The sequence below is a fragment of the Phoca vitulina genome, unplaced genomic scaffold (genome assembly GCF_004348235.1).
Source record: "Phoca vitulina isolate PV1807 unplaced genomic scaffold, GSC_HSeal_1.0 scaffold3, whole genome shotgun sequence".
NCBI classification, from domain to species: domain Eukaryota; kingdom Metazoa; phylum Chordata; class Mammalia; order Carnivora; family Phocidae; genus Phoca; species Phoca vitulina.
The window spans coordinates 76,484,838-76,504,791 of NW_022589706.1; the positions used below are offsets into that span (position 1 = coordinate 76,484,838).

A 19,954-nucleotide genomic window follows, 5' to 3' on the forward strand; every position below is an offset into this window, starting at 1 on the left:
GGGTGTTTCCTAATTTGTTACTATATAATGGAAGGGATAATACCACTGTTTCCTTCAAGGTCAACTGCTGGTTTTGGTAATCTCATAAACCCAGTGCAAATATTCTTTTGAAGCTTGATGAGTCTTTGCTCTGTTACCTCCATTAGCCTTGAGACATATTTATAGCAATGTGTGGGCCCTAGGGAAAAAGAAGAATATAACATTGCTTGAATGTATGTTATAAATAGTAGTTTCTTGCTCTTTTTCATTTCTTCAGAAACTTTGAGACCAAAAGAATTTTTTTTTTAATTTTTTGTTTCAGGAAGATGAACCTTATTCCAAACTATTCCCATACCTAGCACAATGCCTAGCATATCTTATCTAGCATAAGATATAAGATTTGCTATTTATAATATGTTTTATATTTAGCAAATCTTGTATCTTGTTCTCTTCTGCAAAAGTTAAAGAATCATAAAAATAGTTTGTAAAAGGGCACCTGGGTGGCTCAGTCAGTTAAGTGTCTGCCTTCAGCTGGGGTCATGATCCTGAGATCCTGGGATCAAGCCCTCGAGGAGGTTCCCTGCTAAGCAGGGAGTCTGCTTCTCCCTCTCCCTCTGCCCTTCCCCCTGCTTGTGCTCTCTCTGTCTCTGTCTCTCTCAAATGAATAAATAAAATCTAAAAAAAAAAAAGTTTGTAAAAGAAGACAGTGTTCCAATATATGAAAACAACAGGGTTTTCTTACCGTAGCATTGTTATTAGTCACCTTGACTGCTGAGAAAACTAAAGTTGCTATTTGTGTATGGTGACATAGCTAACAAGTAGGAAGTTGGAGCAAACAGACGAGCTAAGGAAATGACCAGAGACAAAGGCATGGCCTCTCCTCAACAGAACTCTCACTGACGCTCCATGCTACATAGACGTTTGTGATATAAGTTAGCTGCTTATTTGCATTTCTTTTCAGTTGGCATTTCCCTGTTGTAAAAAGCCTTCTTACTGCACTTAATTCTAAAAGCATCAGCCTCCTGGGGCGCCTGGGTGGCTCAGTCGGTTAAGCGTCTGCCTTCGGCTCAGGTCATGATCTCAGGGTCCTGCGATCGAGCCCTGCATCAGGCTCTCTGCTCTGCGGAGAGCCTGTTTCTCCCTCTCCCCCTGCCCTTCTCTCTCTCTCTCTGTCAAAAAAAATAAAATCTTTATAAATAAATAAATAAATAAATAAGTAAATAAATAAATAAATAAAAGCATCAGCCTCCTAATGCAGGGGAAGACGTGACAGGACAGCAGAGGAAAATGACTGACTTGGGAGTTTCAATCAACAAACAGTAGGTGCAGTGTGAATTCCCAGCATGATGCAATTGTCAAGAAACTAATGCAATCTTGGGTTGCTTTACTGCATACCTAGCAGCTAGAATAAGGGGCATCCTTTGAGGCTTAGTTTTCCACATCAGCTCTTACCTTTAAGAGAGGTTTTAAAAATTTGGAGGGTATGCAGAGAAGATAAAGTCTCTGGGTGATAAAGGGACTGAAAGCCTGTCATAAAAAGAGAAGTTGAAGTTGATGGAAAGAGAAAAAATACAATCTAAATGCTTTAACTGTTTGTTTAAATATCATGTATAGAACACCAAGAAGTAGCGATGGGACCATCTGTGGAAAGCTAGACAGCAAGAAACAGCAATTCAACGTAGGCAAGAGTTTGCTGGCCATCATGAACCATGGCAGTATAGAAAGAGTTTGCCTTGCCTATAAAGTAGTGAGGTCCCATCATTATCAATATGTAGCAAAGATTGGATATGAGTCTTATTAGGGTTGAGGCTTTATTCACCCACTGCACAAAAGAATTTTTAAAAAGAATTATAAACTAACCTGATTGGGGGGGGCAGGTGATTATACGTGGATTTTATTTACTAAGCTAAACATTTTTGTAAAGATCTATTTATTTATTTGAGAGAGAGAGAGAGAGAGAATGCATGTGTATGCGGGAGTGGGAGGAAGAGGCAGAGGGAGAGGGAGAGAAAGAGAATCTTAAGCAGACTCCCTGCTGAGCATGTAGCCCAATGTGGGGCTTGATGTCATGACCCTGAGATCATGACCTGAGATCATGACCTGAGCTGAAAATAAGAGGCAGGCGTTGAACCGACTGAGCTACCCAGGCACCCCTAAGCTAAACATTTTTAATTGTTTAATTTTTTAGAGCTTAGAAGCATATATGATTTTTATAGTCAACAGAAATAAGTTTACTGTGAAGCCAATGAGGCCTCAGCTTCAGGGCCCCTCCCTGGTACAGACCCTAGCCATATAGTTAATAAATGTCATCCATTCAAGGAGTATTTAAGATTACTTCCTGTGCATGAAAATGTAAAATACCCTGGAATCTTAGAGCTCATATTTGAGAGAAATTTGATAGAGGTCCCAGAATTTGCCAACAATTTAAAAAACTTCACCAATAAGCCTATGCTGTCAATAATTTTTAAAAATAGTCTAGATGAAAGACTGAATTATTGTTCTAGTCTCTCTCTAGAAAACTATATTATAAAATTTTTGTCATATGAAGAAATAATCAGATAATCGAACCAAAAATACAGAGGAAAAAAGTATAAGAGTATGTGAGACAGTTAATGAAAATAAGTTATTTTTCTGGGTTTTGTGATGTTTGTGATATTTGTCACAATGTGTAATTTTTTTTGTGATTTCTCATTCTAAATAATTAATTTTTTGTAATTTTATATCAATTTTGTTCAAGAGAATTCCAAATTTTACAAGCTCCAAGCTCTCTAAAATCATGACTCTTCCCCCTAATAATCGGAGTAATAAAAAAATTGTTTTAAACAGTTCCAATGATAGGAACTTAGTTGGAACATAGTTCCATGCAGTCAGGACTCTATGTAATGAGCAGTCAGATGTGCATATTAAGCCATAAAAATCCCTGTAGCCGTCAGCCAAGGACCTGTCAATATCCAGTGCCCTTTGTTACATGGCCAACCTCGCAGCTTCATCTCACCATGGCTGCCCGCGGGCGCTCACCCCGAGTTACTCACACCACCAAGCAGCACTCTGATGCTAGACACACTTAACCATTCTCTTGTTCCAAGGCCTGCACTCCTGTTATTCCCGCCCCTGAACAACTGTCACTCCAAATGTCACCAGGCTTTAAATGGAGAAGTTTCTCTCTCTCTCCGTCCCCTTCTTCCTCCCTCCCACCCCCCTCAAGTGCTAGGTCAGTTCCGATGTTCAATAAACACTAGTGGAATGAATGAAAGGATAAAACAAGTCATTAACAGGGCTATCTCTGGAGGTTGGATTAAAGAAGAAATTAACTGCTTTCTTTTTTTTCAAATTTTAGTTTCCCAGTTGATAGATGAATCTATTTTATTAGTGTTTTTTATATTAGATCAAACCAAATTAGGAAAATCTGATGGAGCTAAAGTCTCCCTTAACAACACCCTTCATCTTGGTTCCTTCCAGGATTTGAATTTGGTGTGTATTTTTTTCAGACTTCTATTTTATGCTTTTACATATCTTTATATGTAAATGTGTATGTGTTGTATTATTTGCGTGGAGGGGAAAGATTTTTTAAAAAGAAGTGGTGTCATACCTGCCACTAGTTCCTGTAACTTGATAACATGTTTGAGATCTGTCAACCTTGATGTGTGTGCGTACACAAACATCTTCAGTGGCGGTGCACTTGGCTTCTGAGCAGGACAGTTTTCAGGTGGTCAGGACTGCATTGTTCTTTGTTGGAAGTTAAGCATTCCGGACACCCTCCCACCCTCCCCCCCCCCCCACCGTTCCCCTCCCCCTCCCCCCGCCACCGTTCCCCTCCCCTCTCCCCCCCACCCCCCCACACACAAATGCTGGTAGCACTTGACCCCTTGCCCTCATCACTTGCCCTCATCAACAAAATGCTCTCAATGCCTTCTCACCTTCAGTTAACTTCTTACATAATCTTTTTCTATGAGCTCTCAACTTTGTTGATGGTAGATATTTAGGATGGCTCCAAATATTTACTCTCACCAACAGCTCTGCAGTAAACACCTTTGTTCCTATTTCCTTCAGCTTACTTTTGAGTGTTTCACCAGGCAGACTCTAGAACAGGAATAGCTGGTCACATGCACATGTTCAGCCCACATGTGCTAGATTCCCCTCCAACCCTCTACCCTTACCAATAGTGGATGGCAATACCCATAGCCCTGTATTATTCAGTACTTAATACTGTCTAATTCTTCAAGGTTAGCCACTCTGGCAAGTGAAGAAAATATCACATTGTTGTCTTAATTTGCATTTCTTTGATTAGTATTGAGACTATTTGAAATTCATATTTCCTCTTTTATGAAAGACTTTCACTTTCTCTTCTGTATGTGTACATATTTTAATTTTTACTACATATGATTTATAATCAGAAAAAATAATACACACTTTACCAAATAACTTATGTGTCCTTCAAGGCCTACTCAGATTGGCTCATTCAAACAACAGTCTTGATCTTTCTTCCTGGAACCATTCTCTTGGGCGTAGTTTGCAAAGTACTTGTCTTACCCTCCTGACTAAATTAATGGAGACTAGACTGGGGCTTTTCCATGTTTATTCCCTTTGACCTGCCTAGTATAATGCCTTGTGTAATGTCTGCAACAGATTTGAAGCTTAATAAATAAAGATTGGAATGATAAAAAGTAGAGAAAGTTGATTATGAGAAAACTATCAACTTTATTCTATTTTCAGCCTTTAGCTCTTTGTGGACGTGGTCTTGAATGATCCTTACCAAAAGTGGATATAGTCCTATAAAGGACATGTAATGTTATTTGGATCTAGAGTCACTTTCCCGGAAGATATGTTCATCAAAATTTCTAGGAAAGGAATACTTAGCTCAACCGAAAGAGGAAGGTCAGATGTTTGTGGAAGAGAACTTTGGGGAATGAGGATCCCATTGCCCCAGAGACATCATGAAATGTAAGAGGCTGCCTGGCAGTCTCTGTCTTAGATTGGCCCAGGCCCAGGACTCCATAAAACCCAAGGGCATGGCAGTAGTGACTCAACCAAGCTGCCATCCAGAAATTAACCTGTGCTGAGATGTTCCACATTCGAGCACAGTGTGATTCTCCCTGCTTTATGCTCAAGTATTTCTTGTGTGTTTATGATACATAGTTATTATTTAAAAGATGACCATAAAAAAATTCTTAGTAAAAACTGCCATCAAGTTGTAATTATCAGAAGAATTCTGTACATGTTTTCAACACAGACTTCAGGTCTCACTGAAAAGAATCCAAGAAAATGTCCAAACCTTTTATGTTTTAGAATTTCGTTAATCAAGTTTTATCACTTCAATTAAGTGATTTATTGGCTCAAACTGAATCTTATGCCAAAGTGTTCATCTAAAAATTAATTATTGGCAAAATGTATTTAAGGACTTGTGACCTTGTGGAGATTTCACCTATCAAAAAGAATTAGAATTTTGGCTGTAACCGAACCTGAAGTTTTTTGTAGCTTCACTTTTTTTTTTAAAAGATTTTATTTATTTGACAGAGAGACAGTGAGAGAGGGAACACAAGCAGGGGGAGTGGGAGAGGGAGAAGAAGACTTCCCGCCGAGCAGGGAGCCCGACTCGGGGCTCGATCCCAGGAACCTGAGATCATGACCTGAGCCAAAGGCAGATGCTTAACGACTGAGCCACCCAGGCGCCCCTGTAGCTTCATTTTTAATTCCTCCAACTGTCCTTGTTTTTATTGGGCATAACTGACATACAACATTGTATTAGTTTCAGGTTCCAATTGTCCTTTGAAAGCATTTTGTAATGAGAAGATTTGAACTTGTCTGAATCAGTTCAATGAAGGGGGCTGCTTTGCACGTAAACAACTTAGTCGGTGTTCTTATAAAAATGTTTCTCCTTGCCATTGCTTCCAGCCAGCAAATACATTTCTAATACAGGATGGGGGCTGCTGTGCCTCAAAGAGGAAATATGCTAAAGAAACATGTATTGGGAAATGCAGATTTAGAAAACAGATAGCTTGGAGACCTATGTAGAAAACTTCCTTCCACAGATGGTCTTACGTGTACTGTTTATTATCAGGCTAAAGATTCATGCCACAGGGATGTTCCAGTAGACGCCAGGGTGGTTCCTGACAGCAGGAGCCCTCACCCTCAGAGTAGGGCTCTTCCTTGAAGTTCTTTTTTTTTTTTTTTTTTAAGATTTTATTTATTTATTTGAGAGAGAGAGAGAGCGAGTGAGCACAAGTGGGGGGCGTGCGGAGGGAGAGGGAGAAGCGGGCTCCCTGCTCAGAGGGAGAAGCGAGCTCCCGATTCGGGGCTTGATCCCAGGACCCTGAGATCATGACCTGAGCCAAAGGCAGACGCTTAACAACTGAGCCACCCAGGTGCCCCTCTTCCTTGAAGTTCTCATACACTATCCATACCTCTTCATTGGCTCTTTGATCACTGGCATAGTGTAGTTGCCTGTGTCCCCTTCTCGGCTGCCCTGAGCTGGGGGTCCCTTGCAGCAGTAACTGTCCGCAGGACCTAGCTTCCTGTTATCCCAAATAAATTCAAGGTAATAAAAAATTATATTTGAGCCACAAGAAAATCACACCGCTGAGGGTGTATCACAAGTGATGGCTTTGTGGGTCTCAGTGGTTTTATGTAACAACTACCATGTCCTGAGTTCTGCTGTTTGCCAGGCCTGTTTTGGCCATTTCATGTGTGTTAATGTGTGCAGTACTTACAACTGGCCTATGGGATATGGCTAGTGTGAATCCTGTTTTGGAAGTAAGAAAGCTGAGGCTCTGACTGGTTATGTAACTTGCCCAAGGTTGTGCAGCTGGTAGAGGGGTCTATCACCTGGATAGGACTCAGGCAAGCCAACTCCAGGGGCCGCAATCCCAACCCACCACACTGGACCGCCTCTGGCGAGTCCTTAAAAAGACGTGTAAGATCTGTAATTAGGGGAAAGGAGCTAGGTGCAGATCAGTGTGCCTAGAATGCTCTTATTTCCGCAGAATTAGGAGGTGGGGGGACGTACTAGAATGCCTTTAGATGCATGGATGTCTCTGAGGAGGAAACACAGGAAAATGGTTGACTTTGGTATCCTCTGGGGAAGGAAGCAGGGGGACTGGGGATTCAGGGTGAGAATAAGGCTCTATTTTTACTGAGTCTTCTTTTTGAACTACTTGGGTTTTTTTTTTTCTTCTACCCTGGATCCGTGTTACCTCTTCTAAAACAAACTTTTTTCTAAACATATAGATCAATTTGAATCTCCTTGGGACTTCTCTGGCTCCTCAGATATTTGTCGGTTTGAAACACTATCTGATGGGGTTTACATGTCAGTATAAAACATCTGAATTCCTTGTGTTCAACTTCATCTCACTCATGACCGTGGACTCCGGTGTAGTAGCTCAGTGCTTTGCCAACACTGCAAAAGGTAGTACCGCACGTGCAAAAGAGGGCGTGAGCGAGAGAGCAAAAGAAAGAGAGAAAATTGGCCAAACCTTATTCTTACGGTTATTTTTGACTTGGACTTTGAAAAAAAAATTGTTTACACAGTAACCTTGTATGTCTGTTTGCTAGGGCTGCCGTGACAAAGTGCCACAAAATGGGTGGTTTCAACAGCAGAAAGGTATTGTCTCAAAGTTCTGGAGGATAGGAGCCAGAAATCCAGGTGTCTGTTCCTTCCAAGGGTTGTAATGGAGGGATCTGTTCCAGCCCTTTCTTCTTGACTTGTAGATGGCCATCTTCACGTTCCCAGGGCATTTTCCCTGTTGGCAAGTCTGTCTCCAAATATGCCCTTTTTATAAGAAGACTGGGCTGGGGCCCACCCTAAATGACCTCATTATAACTTGCTAAAGGCAACCCTATCTCCAAATAAGGTCTCATGCTGAGGTACTGGGAATATTCAACGTACGGATTTTCAGGACACAATTCAACCCATAACCCTCCTATTCGCCAATTCTCTCTACTCTCCCCTCAGCCTGGCCCAGAGAGCTCCTTGTCCTGATGTTTGGGCTGAGAGTTTGGTCTCTGGGCTACCTATGGTGGAGAATATTGCTGAGGTCATCTTGGAGAGGAAAACCAAGTGAAGGAAGAGTCACCTGCGGTGAGTCCCGAGTGAAAGTGTGGTTCTCTCCTTCCTAGGTGGTATCACGGCAACCTCACACGCCACGCGGCCGAGGCTCTTCTCCTCTCAAACGGATGTGACGGAAGCTACCTTCTGAGGGACAGCAATGAAAGGACCGGGCTGTATTCTCTTTCTGTGAGGTAGGTTGCTTACGAACTCTATGAATTCAACATCATCCCATCTCTTCCTTACACGGCCGTTGACTTTATCATCACACTCACATTGCCAGATAACAACATTCTTACATTGCCAGAAGAAGATTCTCTTGACTCCTGGTAGACCTGCAGCTCTAAGGATTCCAAGCTCCGAATGGCGGACTGTAAGAAACATTCTTCCTCCTTCCCTCAGCAGGGAAGAAAATGTGAGAGCTGAAGGACACTTTACGAATTGTTTAATGTCTCGCTTGCCTGATGGAGAAACTGAAACCCAAAGTGCTAAAGTGTCTTTGTACCCCATAAATCAGCGATAGAAACAGCGCCGGAATCCAAATCCCTGAAACCTGGCCCAGTGCCCTTTTAATATTCCTCGCTTCCCCTGGAAAATCAGAATGATTTGTGACTGTGCAGCGTTCATAATCGCAAACTCAAGCAGGCAGTAAGGCAAATTTTAAGTTTTTTTTCCCTATGAATGGCCCGACCTTTCTCCAAGCTCCACTTCCTCTGAATGTTAATGAAATTAATCCAGTCCCTGCGCAGCCCCAACCCGTGATGGCCCAGTCCTTCCGGGATCTCTCTCCTCCCCTGCTTCCTCCTGGCTGGCCTCCTGATCAGGAAAGCTGACCTCGCCAGGTGATAACCAGGGGGAGGCGTTGGTTCTCGGTCAGCATCTGTCACCGTGGCTTCTGCGGGCATGTGGCAAGTCTTTCTGGGTTTATGGGACGTTGCCCTCTGCTTAGACTAGGGATGTGAGGACCCCGTGAAATTGCCCTCAGGCACCCACTCGTTAACGTCATTAACCTCAAACCGTTACTGTTTTGCTGCTGTTCTGATGGCGCCTCCATATTCCCCTGAAAAGAGTCCCTTGATGTTGCACCCCTCACACTGATCCTGCATAAGGAGGTTTTCTCTATTCCTTTCTGTCCCACATGGTCTAGGCCTCCTGGTCACTAACTCAGTAGCAACATCTACACTCCTTTCTCTATGCATCCTCTTTTTCATCCAGTTTAGAGACCGTTTTTGTTCTGCTTTGTTTTTTTAAGTCTCTCACTCCAAGAGGGGGAAAAACTGGCTCCAAAATATTTCCCTACATAATTGATGGCAGGTGTCTATGAGCTCAAAACCCAAGAATTAATTTTTTTTATCTTCTCTTTGTGCCTCTGGACTTCCGTATTTTCTATGCCACTTAACAAATTACCCCAAACGTTGTGGCTTTAAACAACTACATTGATTATCTCACAGTTTCTGTTTGTCAGAAGCCCAGGCGGGCTCTCCAGTTTCTCTGCTCAGGCTCCTACCAGGCTGAAACTAAGATGCTGGCTGAGGCTGTGGTTCAGCTGGGACTCCATGTCCTCTTCCTTCATTCTCTTCTTTTTTGCTTCATTCCTTTTCATTCATTTCCTTGCTGCTGTAGGACTGAGCTCCCCATTTTCCATCTAGCTATTGGCCAGGGACCAGGGTCAGCTTCTGGAATCCACCCACAGCCCCCTGCCAAGTAGCTTCCGCAGGCAGTTCACAGCATAGATGTTAGCTTCCTTCTAGACCAGCAAGAGCGTGTCTCTCTCATCTCCTCTCCTGTGACCAGCCAGAAAGAACTCTTTGCTTTTACCAAGACTCTCATGTGATTAAGTTGGGCCCACCCGGACAATCTCCCTATTGTCAGGTCAGCTAATGTGGAGCCTGAATTATCTGCAAAATCCCTTCATAGCAGCATCTACACTAGCATTTTATTGAATAAATGGGAAAACATGGATGTAGTCCAGGGACTGAGAATCGGGGTCATGATAGATGGCTGCCTGCCACACCTTCACTCCTGGGAGCAGAAGTGTAGAGGCCGACTCTAAGGGCAGTGGGAGAAATCGGTGGGAGGGTGATGGGGTAAATAAAAGGGTCGTTGAGAAAACACACACATGCAGGAGCACACATTCATTAACATTTTTCATGTTACTCTGCTACATTTTGCTTAAGATTTTTCTAAATAACATTTAGGGAAAAGTATTAATCAGACATGAAATTCTGCTTGGGTGGAAGCAGGAATGGTGCTTTCTCTGATGGATAGCAAAGGTGAAAATCTCATCAGGTGGTTAGGCTGCAAATCCTTTAATGCATAGATCTCCCCAAAATCACAAACAAACCTGTGGAAGTATTGGATCAAAGAATGTTAACTTTTCACCTGTAGATGTCTTATCTGAACAATTAGATCAGAAGCTTCTTACAATTAGGTGGCATATATATATATCACATCTGTACAAAAATGCAAAATATAACTCACTAATTTCCAAGACAAGCACTTGGAAATGCTGTTAGAAGAAAAAAAATAAATATCCACCAGCAGAGGTGACAGGAACCACAGCCTGGATCGAAAGAATGGCTGATTTTACTCATTCATTGGTTCACTTCCTTAACACTAAGTATTAGAGAGCCTCCGGTCTATGCCGACTAAGTTGATGAATGTTGTAGAAGATCCAGACTTTGCTCTGAGGAAGTATCTCCCAGGGGCCATGGGACGCTGCACAGGAAGCTCTCTACAAGGTAGAGTGCAGTAACCCATGGGAAAGAAAGCAAGATCAGTGCTTGGATGGCTGAGGAGAGCGAAGCAGGTAACTCAGGATGGAAGTATCATTTGGTGATTGTCAGAGTAGGTGGTATTTGAACTGACGCTTGATCAGAAACAAAAGGGATGATGTTGCAGGTGAAGGGAACTGTAAGAGCTGAGGGACAACGGTAGAAACTTCTAGAACTGTAGGTCCACTTGGATTAGAGCAGCAGTTCTCAGGGTCCCCAGACCAGCAGCATCACCTGAGAACGTGTTAAGGGTGCAAATTCCAGGGCCCCATACTTTGGAAGTACTGAATCAGGAATTCAGGGGGTAGGGTCTAGAAATCTGGGTGTTAACAAGCCCTCCAGGTGATTCTGATTTCTGATGTGTGCTAAAGTTGGAGCAGGCCATTCATAGAGAAGAGAGGAATAGTGGGAGTCAAATAATATATATCTATGTATGTATATAATATATATAATTTATATACAACTATATATACTTATAATTTATAATTTATTTAATGCTCTGCCTCATTCCAAAAGTGAGGTGGAAAATGACATTGTAGGAAATTGAGTATTTTATTCAGTAGGCAGTGGAACCAGCAAGGCAAGAAAAGGGTGGGGCTCACACAACTAATTAAGTGACAGAAGCAGAATTCAGACTGGCTCCCAAACAAGTAAGATTGAGAGAGAGAAGAGCCAAAAAGAAGCTGGGGAGATTTCTATCATCCCTATTCTCTGCCGGTCTTAAACATGTGCCCTTGAAGGGGATTACCATTCAAGGACCCTCTTGGTAAGTCAGAGAGTGCACAGGGAGAATCGTCTCTTGTCTTCCATTACAGTGAAAAATTGAGAAGAGCTCTGCCAAGAAAAAAAACCACCAAAAAACTAAAAGTGCCAGTGGTTTCAATAATTGTGTTGTAATTCTCAGTTTTTAGAAAGGTTTAATGGTGATGCTAGTACCTAAGGTTATATTTCCCTTCTTCAAAAAAAGATATTCATTTGTTAAATAACCTTAAGCATTTCTTTTTCCCTTTCAGGGCCAAAGACTCTGTCAAACACTTTCATGTTGAATATACCGGATATTCATTTAAATTTGGCTTTAATGAATTCTCATCTTTGAAGGATTTTGTCAAGCATTTTGCAAATCAGCCTTTGATTGGAAGTGAGACAGGTAAGCAATGAACAGATAAATACTTCACCTAGGAGACATTGTTTCAGGATGGAGGAGGAACAGGGAGGATTTCATTAAGTAGCTGTCACTTCTGTTGAATTATGTGCTTATGATACATAATGATATATGTTTAGAAACAATTTTTTTCCAATTATCGTGCCATATGCTACATTAATAAATTATATATATAGATATATGCATATATATATGAGAATACTGAGATATATATATATATATATATCTATCTCAGTATTATCATTAGGAGAAAACAATGTGCTTTGTACAAAGTAGATAGTTTTCTTAGAATGTGTTATTTAATGGACTGGTTTAAAGTACCAATTTTTTAAAAATAGTCTATTCATTTTATAACAATAATCAACAAAGAAAGAAGAAAGGTTAGAACAACTTTTTGATTCCTCATAATTTTAGGTATGGGCAGTTTGCATATTGGGGAAACCCATAACATAATTTTGAGCATTTTAAAAATGAAATTCTTACTTAAATTTCCACAAAGATCACTGAATATTGCAAATATTGACTAGAAATTGCTCTCTTGAGCGAGGCCTTTATTTTACCATAAGATTCTGTTTCTATTGTCATGGTTTTTGTAAGTTTTTACACTGGACTTGAAGATGGATGGAAAATTTTGAATTTCCCTGTTTGAGTGGTTAAAGTCAAACTAGAATATTCAAGTTCAAAAAAAACCCAAAAAACACGCTAGCTTGGTATTTGAATTATCTAACTTGATTTTCTGTACCAGTTCAATAAAGTAAGCAGATCAGCCCTATATTTGTGATACAGAATCACAATTTTATGTGACCTAAGTGATGATAACTCTCAGTTAATCAAAAGTTGGGCAATTCCAGAACTTGTGGCAGAAGAGGAACTCAAGACTTAGCAGCACCACTGTTTTACTGTGAATTTGTACATACTTGTTTTCTTGGGAAACATTGCCAGTGGGCTCTTTGTTAACTTCACTGTGGGGAGAGATGCCACCACTGGTTTTTCCTTCTCTGCTGTTTCTGTGGCCTGGATAGACCCTGATATGAATCATACAGTATCAAGTGTAGATGAAAAGCACAGTGGAAACCACAAAATAGTTGCCTTGCTTTATACTGACCGCACAAGGCGTATAATAGAAGATTGCAGACTACGAAATTGAAGCTCTAATTTTTTTTTTTTTTTCTGTTGGAACTTCTTCCAGTCGGCCCTGAAAGTTACTTCACCATTTAACCAGCAGTGGTTCTCGTAAACACATGGCAGGTGGGGATGTATTATTTAATTTCCATCGCTCCTTTGGCATTGGCAAGCTTTTCAATTTCTCAAATCCCTTCACTGCAGACTTACTTCCTACTTGTTTCCAACCCTACGCTCAATTTTATTCACTTCTCAGTCACTAGAAATTGAGAAGAGATTTTTGAAGCTAAAGACTTCGTTTTATCTGCCTCTGCTGGTGTCCTCCTCCACATCCCCCAAGTCCTGATACGGTGCATGACACTTTGGGTGAACGAGTGGATGAGTGGATGGATAACTCTGAGAGGGAACTCTGTGTAGCCTCAAAGCCATGATAAGTGTTATCTTGCAGCCTTCTTTCTTCGTCCAAGCAATGTCAGCTTCCTCCTTTTAAACTCTCCTCCTAGACTCTATTTTTAACCCCTTGGATCATTCTCTGTGTTTCTTCCTGAAGTTTCTCCAAGTTAGGGAAAAGGTGCACACTCTATCTATCGACACGTTTCAAAAAACTTTAAGACCAAAGTGAAGGTAGTGGTTTCTGGTTGAACTTTTCTGGCACAGGCCCAATCTCCAGGCAAGAAGATCACCTAAGACTTTGCCAAAGTCAAGGCTCCTTGACATTGAATTCAGGACAATGAAATTTCCTGTAAATATGTTCAGTTTCCCTGTAAATACATTAATCTAACTAAAGAAGGTTTACCATTAATCCATTAGTGATTGTAAAAAAAAAAAAAAAAAATGTATAATCCTGACTCTATGGTAGTTTTATCCAAAGCTAAAGTTTGCTGTATCATTAACATTAACCATAACTACTTTATGTATTGCACTAAAACTCAGGAAACTAAGATTTTTATCCTCTCTGCTGCATCTTCTCTGTTCCATCATTATCCAACAGGGAATTTGCCATTATTTGAACCCCTGCCACAGGTTCCTGATGCTTATGGGTATGTACTTGGCTTACTAACTGCCAGCCCTTGAGTTAGATTCCACTGCCCCTGAAATAGTCCTCTTTTTTTTTTTTTTTTTTACACAAAGACAATTATCTGTCCCAGCCAGATGAAGGCAAAGCCACTGAGGCTGGGGACAAGGGGAAAAACCCATGACAAGTGAGTGTTCTAGTTTTGCCCTTCTGGGAGTAATAGGCCTTAGGAAACAAGATAAGGTGCTGAAGTCATGATGACTCGTAAGCCCAGCAGATTTTCAGAAGCCACAGTCAGCACTGTGACCTGTGAATAACAGTGAATGGAAACCAGGATGCCACCTTCTAAAAATAGGTCTCTTCTTACTCAGGTAAGTATTGGCTCCTGGTGTTGACCCCCCAGTGATCAGGAAACCTCCAGGCTGATGATTTCTTGTTCACCATCAGATGAAGTGCAAATTCCTAAAGTTTTCATTCGATTAAAGATTACCAGGGGAAGTATTTGCCTGCATGATGGATGAGGCCTGCCAGGGTTCTCACCTTCAGATCCTAGGAATGGAAAGGACTCGAACTGCGTATGTCAGCCCACTCCTTTTAGCCCAGACCCCCATCAGGCCAGCATCCCCCTGCAGTGCCTGGGGAGTGAGTTTTTTTAAGAGAGATTTCCCCACACTTATCCACTGGCCAGGATGGCCTTACCTTCTAGGGCAACGAGGCCGGGGGGGGGGGCGGGGAACCTCCAAATAACCCTTTCACTTCGCCTTACGGTTATACATAATATAGAGGGAAACCCAAGTTTCCCTTAGGCTCTAGGTCCTAAGAAAATCTTTGTACTCAGGAGACGTAAAAGTGTTAACCTCAAGGGAAGAATACTATTTTAAGATATCTTTTTTCCTATTCTATTCCTATTCTCTACTCTTTAAACTCTCAGGATTTCTGTTTCCTAATCAGAAGAGTGAAGATTTCCTAAGCAAGATCTAAGCCTCCTGACAGCCTCAATATTCTATTATTATAATTTCCCTTGCTATAATCTGCATTTAACCTTTCCAGTCTCCATGAAAGTTTCTGTTCCCTCTAATTTCTCTCTATTGACACCCATAAACACTCAAGGTATTTCTGTCAAATTCCAATCATTTCCCAAATATATCATAGAGACATCTAATATGTTCTCTTCCTGTACTTTCCTCAGTGGCTCTTTTATCTTCTAACATATTGCATAATTCACTTTTTAAAAAATCTTTGCAAAAAAAATTAAAAATAAAAAAAAATCTTTGCTCTAGTATGTAAATCCCATGAAAAGAGGGATTTTTGTCAGTTTCATACCCTGATCCTACATCCCAGTACGTAAAAGAATAAATGCTACTGATTATCCACAACATTTCATCATGTCATGTTGGTTTCCCATTCATCCCATTGCCAAAGCCTGTATTGCAATGCACATGGCAACACTGCAACCAGCGAACTTCTGGCAATTAATTTTTGCTTCCAAAGTTTATACAGAGCATCGTTTGAAATGATGCTAGATGTTGTATGTATGTTCGGTAATGATTAAGTTCAGAATTTGACTTTCACTTGTAATCATAGGCTGCTATGTAAAACTTCCTTCATATGTGTACATGGCTTCTAAGTTCAACTCAAATAGACTTGGAAATTTGAGACTTTTTTATTAGCATGGATATGTTTGGTCCATTATCCATTTTTACTGAATCCTCTTGTAATTAGCTAAGTTTCATATATATAATCTTGAAAATTTAGACAGCATTTAATTTTTATTTTATTTTATTTTATTTATTGGAGAGAGAGAGCACGCACGCACAAAGGAGCAGGGGAGGGAGAGGGGGAGGGGGAAAGAGAGAGGGAGAGAGAAGGGGAGGGAGAAGGAGAAACAGATTCCTTGCTGAGTGTGGAGTGCACAGCCCGATGCGGGACTCTGTCCCAGAACCCTGAGGTCATAACCTGAGCCCAAGTCAGACGCTTAATGGCCTGAGCCACCCAGGCGGCCCTAGACAGCATTTATCTTTATCTTAAGTGTCCAAATATTATTAGAACAAAACTCACCTTTCCTATTACCTTTTGTTTCGATTAGAATACTTCTGTATATGAAATAGTTATATACAATGTATTATAGGAATTACTGTGCTGTGACTTTAATCACCTACCCAGCATGAAAACGAATGATACAAGTTGAGTGCTATGTTTGTGCTTACCCTTTATAATAATTGGTTCTCAGTTTTGAAGATCCTATCTGGTTCTCTCTTAAATGTCAAATTTCCACTTCTCTTTTTGTCTTGATGTGGGGATTCCCAACCTCTTGATAACTGCTATAGTTATTATTATTTTATTTTGTAACAGCAGCCTTTTTACCCAGGTGGCATTTAAGAATAATTAAGTTGAAATTAATTGTAGTTTGAGACTTGTGTGACATTTCTGAAAATAATTGGTGACAGCTCAGAATTCTGCCAAACCACAACCAAGAATCACTTCTTTAGTTTATGTTCACCAAAAAAGGAAATTTTCTTGTTCTGTAATGAGGCGTGATCGAAAAGGAAAAAGCAGACAGGGAAGGGAAGCGACATCCGTGGAGTGCTCACTGCATTCTTAGCGTTCTATCAGATGTTTTCACATATATCAAATTCTTGAATCTTCTGAACCACCCGCCATCATGTGAAAGTGGTCCCATTTTCAGAGGAGGCAATCAGAACTTAGACATTCTGAGTTATTTGGCCAAGGGGGCCCAGCTGGCAAGCATCAGAGCTGCGAGCGGGATCCAGGCCAACCTTGCTCTGAAGCGTAGGGGCTTTCCATTCACCCTACGTCTCCTGGTCTACCCGTGACACGGCAGCACGCGGTCACCACGGCACAGTGTGACCTCGAGTGGGTTTGGATGGGAAGATCCCGGCCACCGTGACCTAAGAGAATGTTTGTAGGACATGGCGGGGCTCTCCCCCAGGCTCTTCCTTAAGGTCTGTAACGATATTTTTGGTATGTGATGTAAAGCTATCGTTCCAAAGAATGTGACTCAGTTTGAGCGTCTGTCTTTGTATTTACTGCTGTTCTTATTTTATTTACATGAATGGCCTTTTGAGAAATTACACTGGAGGAAATCTTAGAAAAAGGTCAACTAGAAAACATACGTAGGCCCGTCTTATTTATGTCCCTCCAGAAAGGATACAAAACAGCCTCTGTAAATACAATCAGGTAAAATAAAATGTAAAGTTTGAATGGGACGGTGGAAGAAAGGGAAACTGAGGCACAAAGATACAGTGACCCAGGAGGAAAGTACTTCAAATGGATAGTGTACTTTTACAGGAAACAGGCCACACCTCTGGTTACCAAACGTCCTGGTATTTCTTGCTCCTGCCTTGGGCCTGGGTGTTCAACTAGATTTATAGGCTATTAGAATGGGAAGGGAGCCCATAGACCATCTCATTTTTCCTCTACAAATGAAGAAACTGAGGCCTGGTGAGAAATGTTGAGGCAAAAACTCACATCTCCATTCCTCAAGCTGCCTCCTAAAGAACCCATTTCTTTGAATTTTGATTCCTATATATGCTCTCTTGCCCACAATGGAGTATATTTCACAGGCCATAGAGAGTTTCCATGGTGTGGGCACTGTGGCTGAGAATAATATGGTAGAATGAGTAAACACATGAACTCCCCGTTCAACACCAGTGTCTACCACTCCCCAGCTGGATGTCCTTGGGCAAATTATGTAACCTCTCTGAGATTCAGTTTCATCATCTTATAAAGTAGAGCCGATGATCTAATAGTTCATGTCTTAATAGGTCATGACTTGCTGGTGAAGATTGAATAAGATTAGGTATGTAAGACTATAAAAATAATTTTTAGCATGGCATAAATAATCATTATTATTGTCTTTTAATGAAGCATTTTTATGGTAATTCACTCCATCATATTATATGCAAGAGCTGTACCTTCTTTGGTAGATCATGAAGAGTTAGTGAGAGACAACTGAATGTGAGTTTATCAAATGTTTATGTCATCTCCCAATTTTAAGCCAGTTCCACAGTGGATTCAGATGAAAGGTCAGATCAAGTGACCACTCCAAAAAGAGTGAGCTGACTTGACTTGGGTATTTTAACAGAATCTTCTGACCTGGGTGACTGACCTGCTTCTCATTCCTCTGTGTTGTTCTCCCTGGGAGACTGGAAATGGAAACTTAAAAGCCCCTGTATAAGTAAATGAACATAGTTTCACCAGCACCATTTTATGATGGGTTCAAGTTCCTTTGCAGAGCAGGTTGCAAAGAAGAAAGGACAAAGATCTTGAATATTCCTGTCATTCCCTCTAGAAAGCCACTTCCCACTGGCAGGAGGTGACCGAGGAACCTGCCATGGACATGCCAGTTGCCAAGCTTGTTTTCTGAACCCGAGGGCAATAACAAAACATGGATGGATGTGGTCTTATTTTAATTTAATTCAACAAATATGTATGGAGTGCCAACTATGAGCTGCACACTATTAGTACTGACAACAGAGCGATGAATCAGATATCATCCTCACCCTCAAACACCTTACCATCTGGTTGAGAAACCTGATGGGTAAGCAGGTGCTTTAGTGCATAAAAGTTTCCCTTTTAAGAGCTATGTGTGCTCTTGAACTACTCTCTATTGCAGATATCACCCCAGTGCCTGAGGTTTGAGGCTGTTCTTACTGTGTTGCTGAGGTCCTGCAGGGATACAAGCCAGGGAGTGCTTCCATGCAATGTCACAATGTCGCATACAGAGTGGGTGTCCTGTAAGTTAACAGTGCAGCCAAAGCAAACTGAAAAGCCTGCCTTGGTCCTGCTCTGATCACCTCAAAAAGGTACCTCCACGGAGCGCTTCTGAAACCAGGTTTCATGTCAAAGGCAGGAAACAACAATCTCCTTCATGTAGCTCAGAAACTGAAGTGAAACTTGCAGCCAGGTTTCCTCTCTCCTCCCTCTACCAGCCCCTGCCTCCTGTGGCTTTGTATCTGAATTTTCCAACCAAATCCTGGAGTTAATTTGGCCTGAGTACCACTCACCCCGAGTTCCTCCCTTAGGGAGCCAAGGCGCTACCTTGGACCTTAGGTGGAAATATAATGAGTCTGTGGTGGCTACGTTTTCTAAGTTTCTTTTGATTGCAAATGACAGAAACTAACCTTGGCTAGTTGAATTTAAAAAAACAAAAACGAAAAAACGGGAGGAGAGTAGTACAGGGAGAGAAGTGGAATATATATATATATATATATATATATATATATATATTTTTTTTTTTTTTTTTTTGGTAAGGATATTAGTATTCTGTCCCAGAATGAACACCAAGAGACAATAAAGAATCAGCCTCATGATCACGGCAATTCTGAAGCTTTCAGCGAACTGAAAAGCTTCCCTTCGTCCTGCTCTGATCACCTCAAAAATGTACCTCCACCGAGAGTTTCTGAGATCACGTTTTATGTCAAAGGCAGGAAAAAACAGTCTCCTTCATGTAGCTCAGAAACTGAAGTTAGTGGGTCTTCTCTCCAGAGAAGTAACTAAGTAGATCCCCAGGAAGTGAGTCCCGTGAGTGCACCCAGGTGAGGTGTTTGTGGGGGGACGCCCAGGGTCTGTGGGGATCTACCCTGGTGTACAAGGATGCGGCAGTCTCTATAGAAGGGGAAATCATCGTAAGCCCAGCAGCCATGCCAAGAAGTCCATGTATTGTTTTCTCCTTGCGCAAAACCGTCAGCTAAGAAGACCGGTCTTTAGGAGGCGGGACTATCGGTGGGAGCTATCATTTTATAAGTAGACTGCCATTTTCTTCGTTCCACCATTCAATCTAGCCTCATTCATGGTCTTACTAGTTAAAATCGATCTATACTCAATTCTGCTTTCCTGTT

The 19,954-nt window shown here is 41.3% G+C and overlaps 1 protein-coding gene across 1 annotated transcript in view; it reads left to right on the forward strand.

Moving 5' to 3' along the window:
- The window catches only part of DAPP1 (dual adaptor of phosphotyrosine and 3-phosphoinositides 1), a 49,054-nt gene that overhangs the window by 12,084 nt on the left and 17,016 nt on the right, over positions 1-19,954 (forward strand). Inside the window, exons 2-3 of the mRNA XM_032400891.1 lie at positions 8,092-8,214; positions 11,808-11,941. Coding sequence (XP_032256782.1) covers positions 8,092-8,214; positions 11,808-11,941 — 257 coding nt within the window. The remainder of the gene's footprint in view (positions 1-8,091; positions 8,215-11,807; positions 11,942-19,954) is intronic.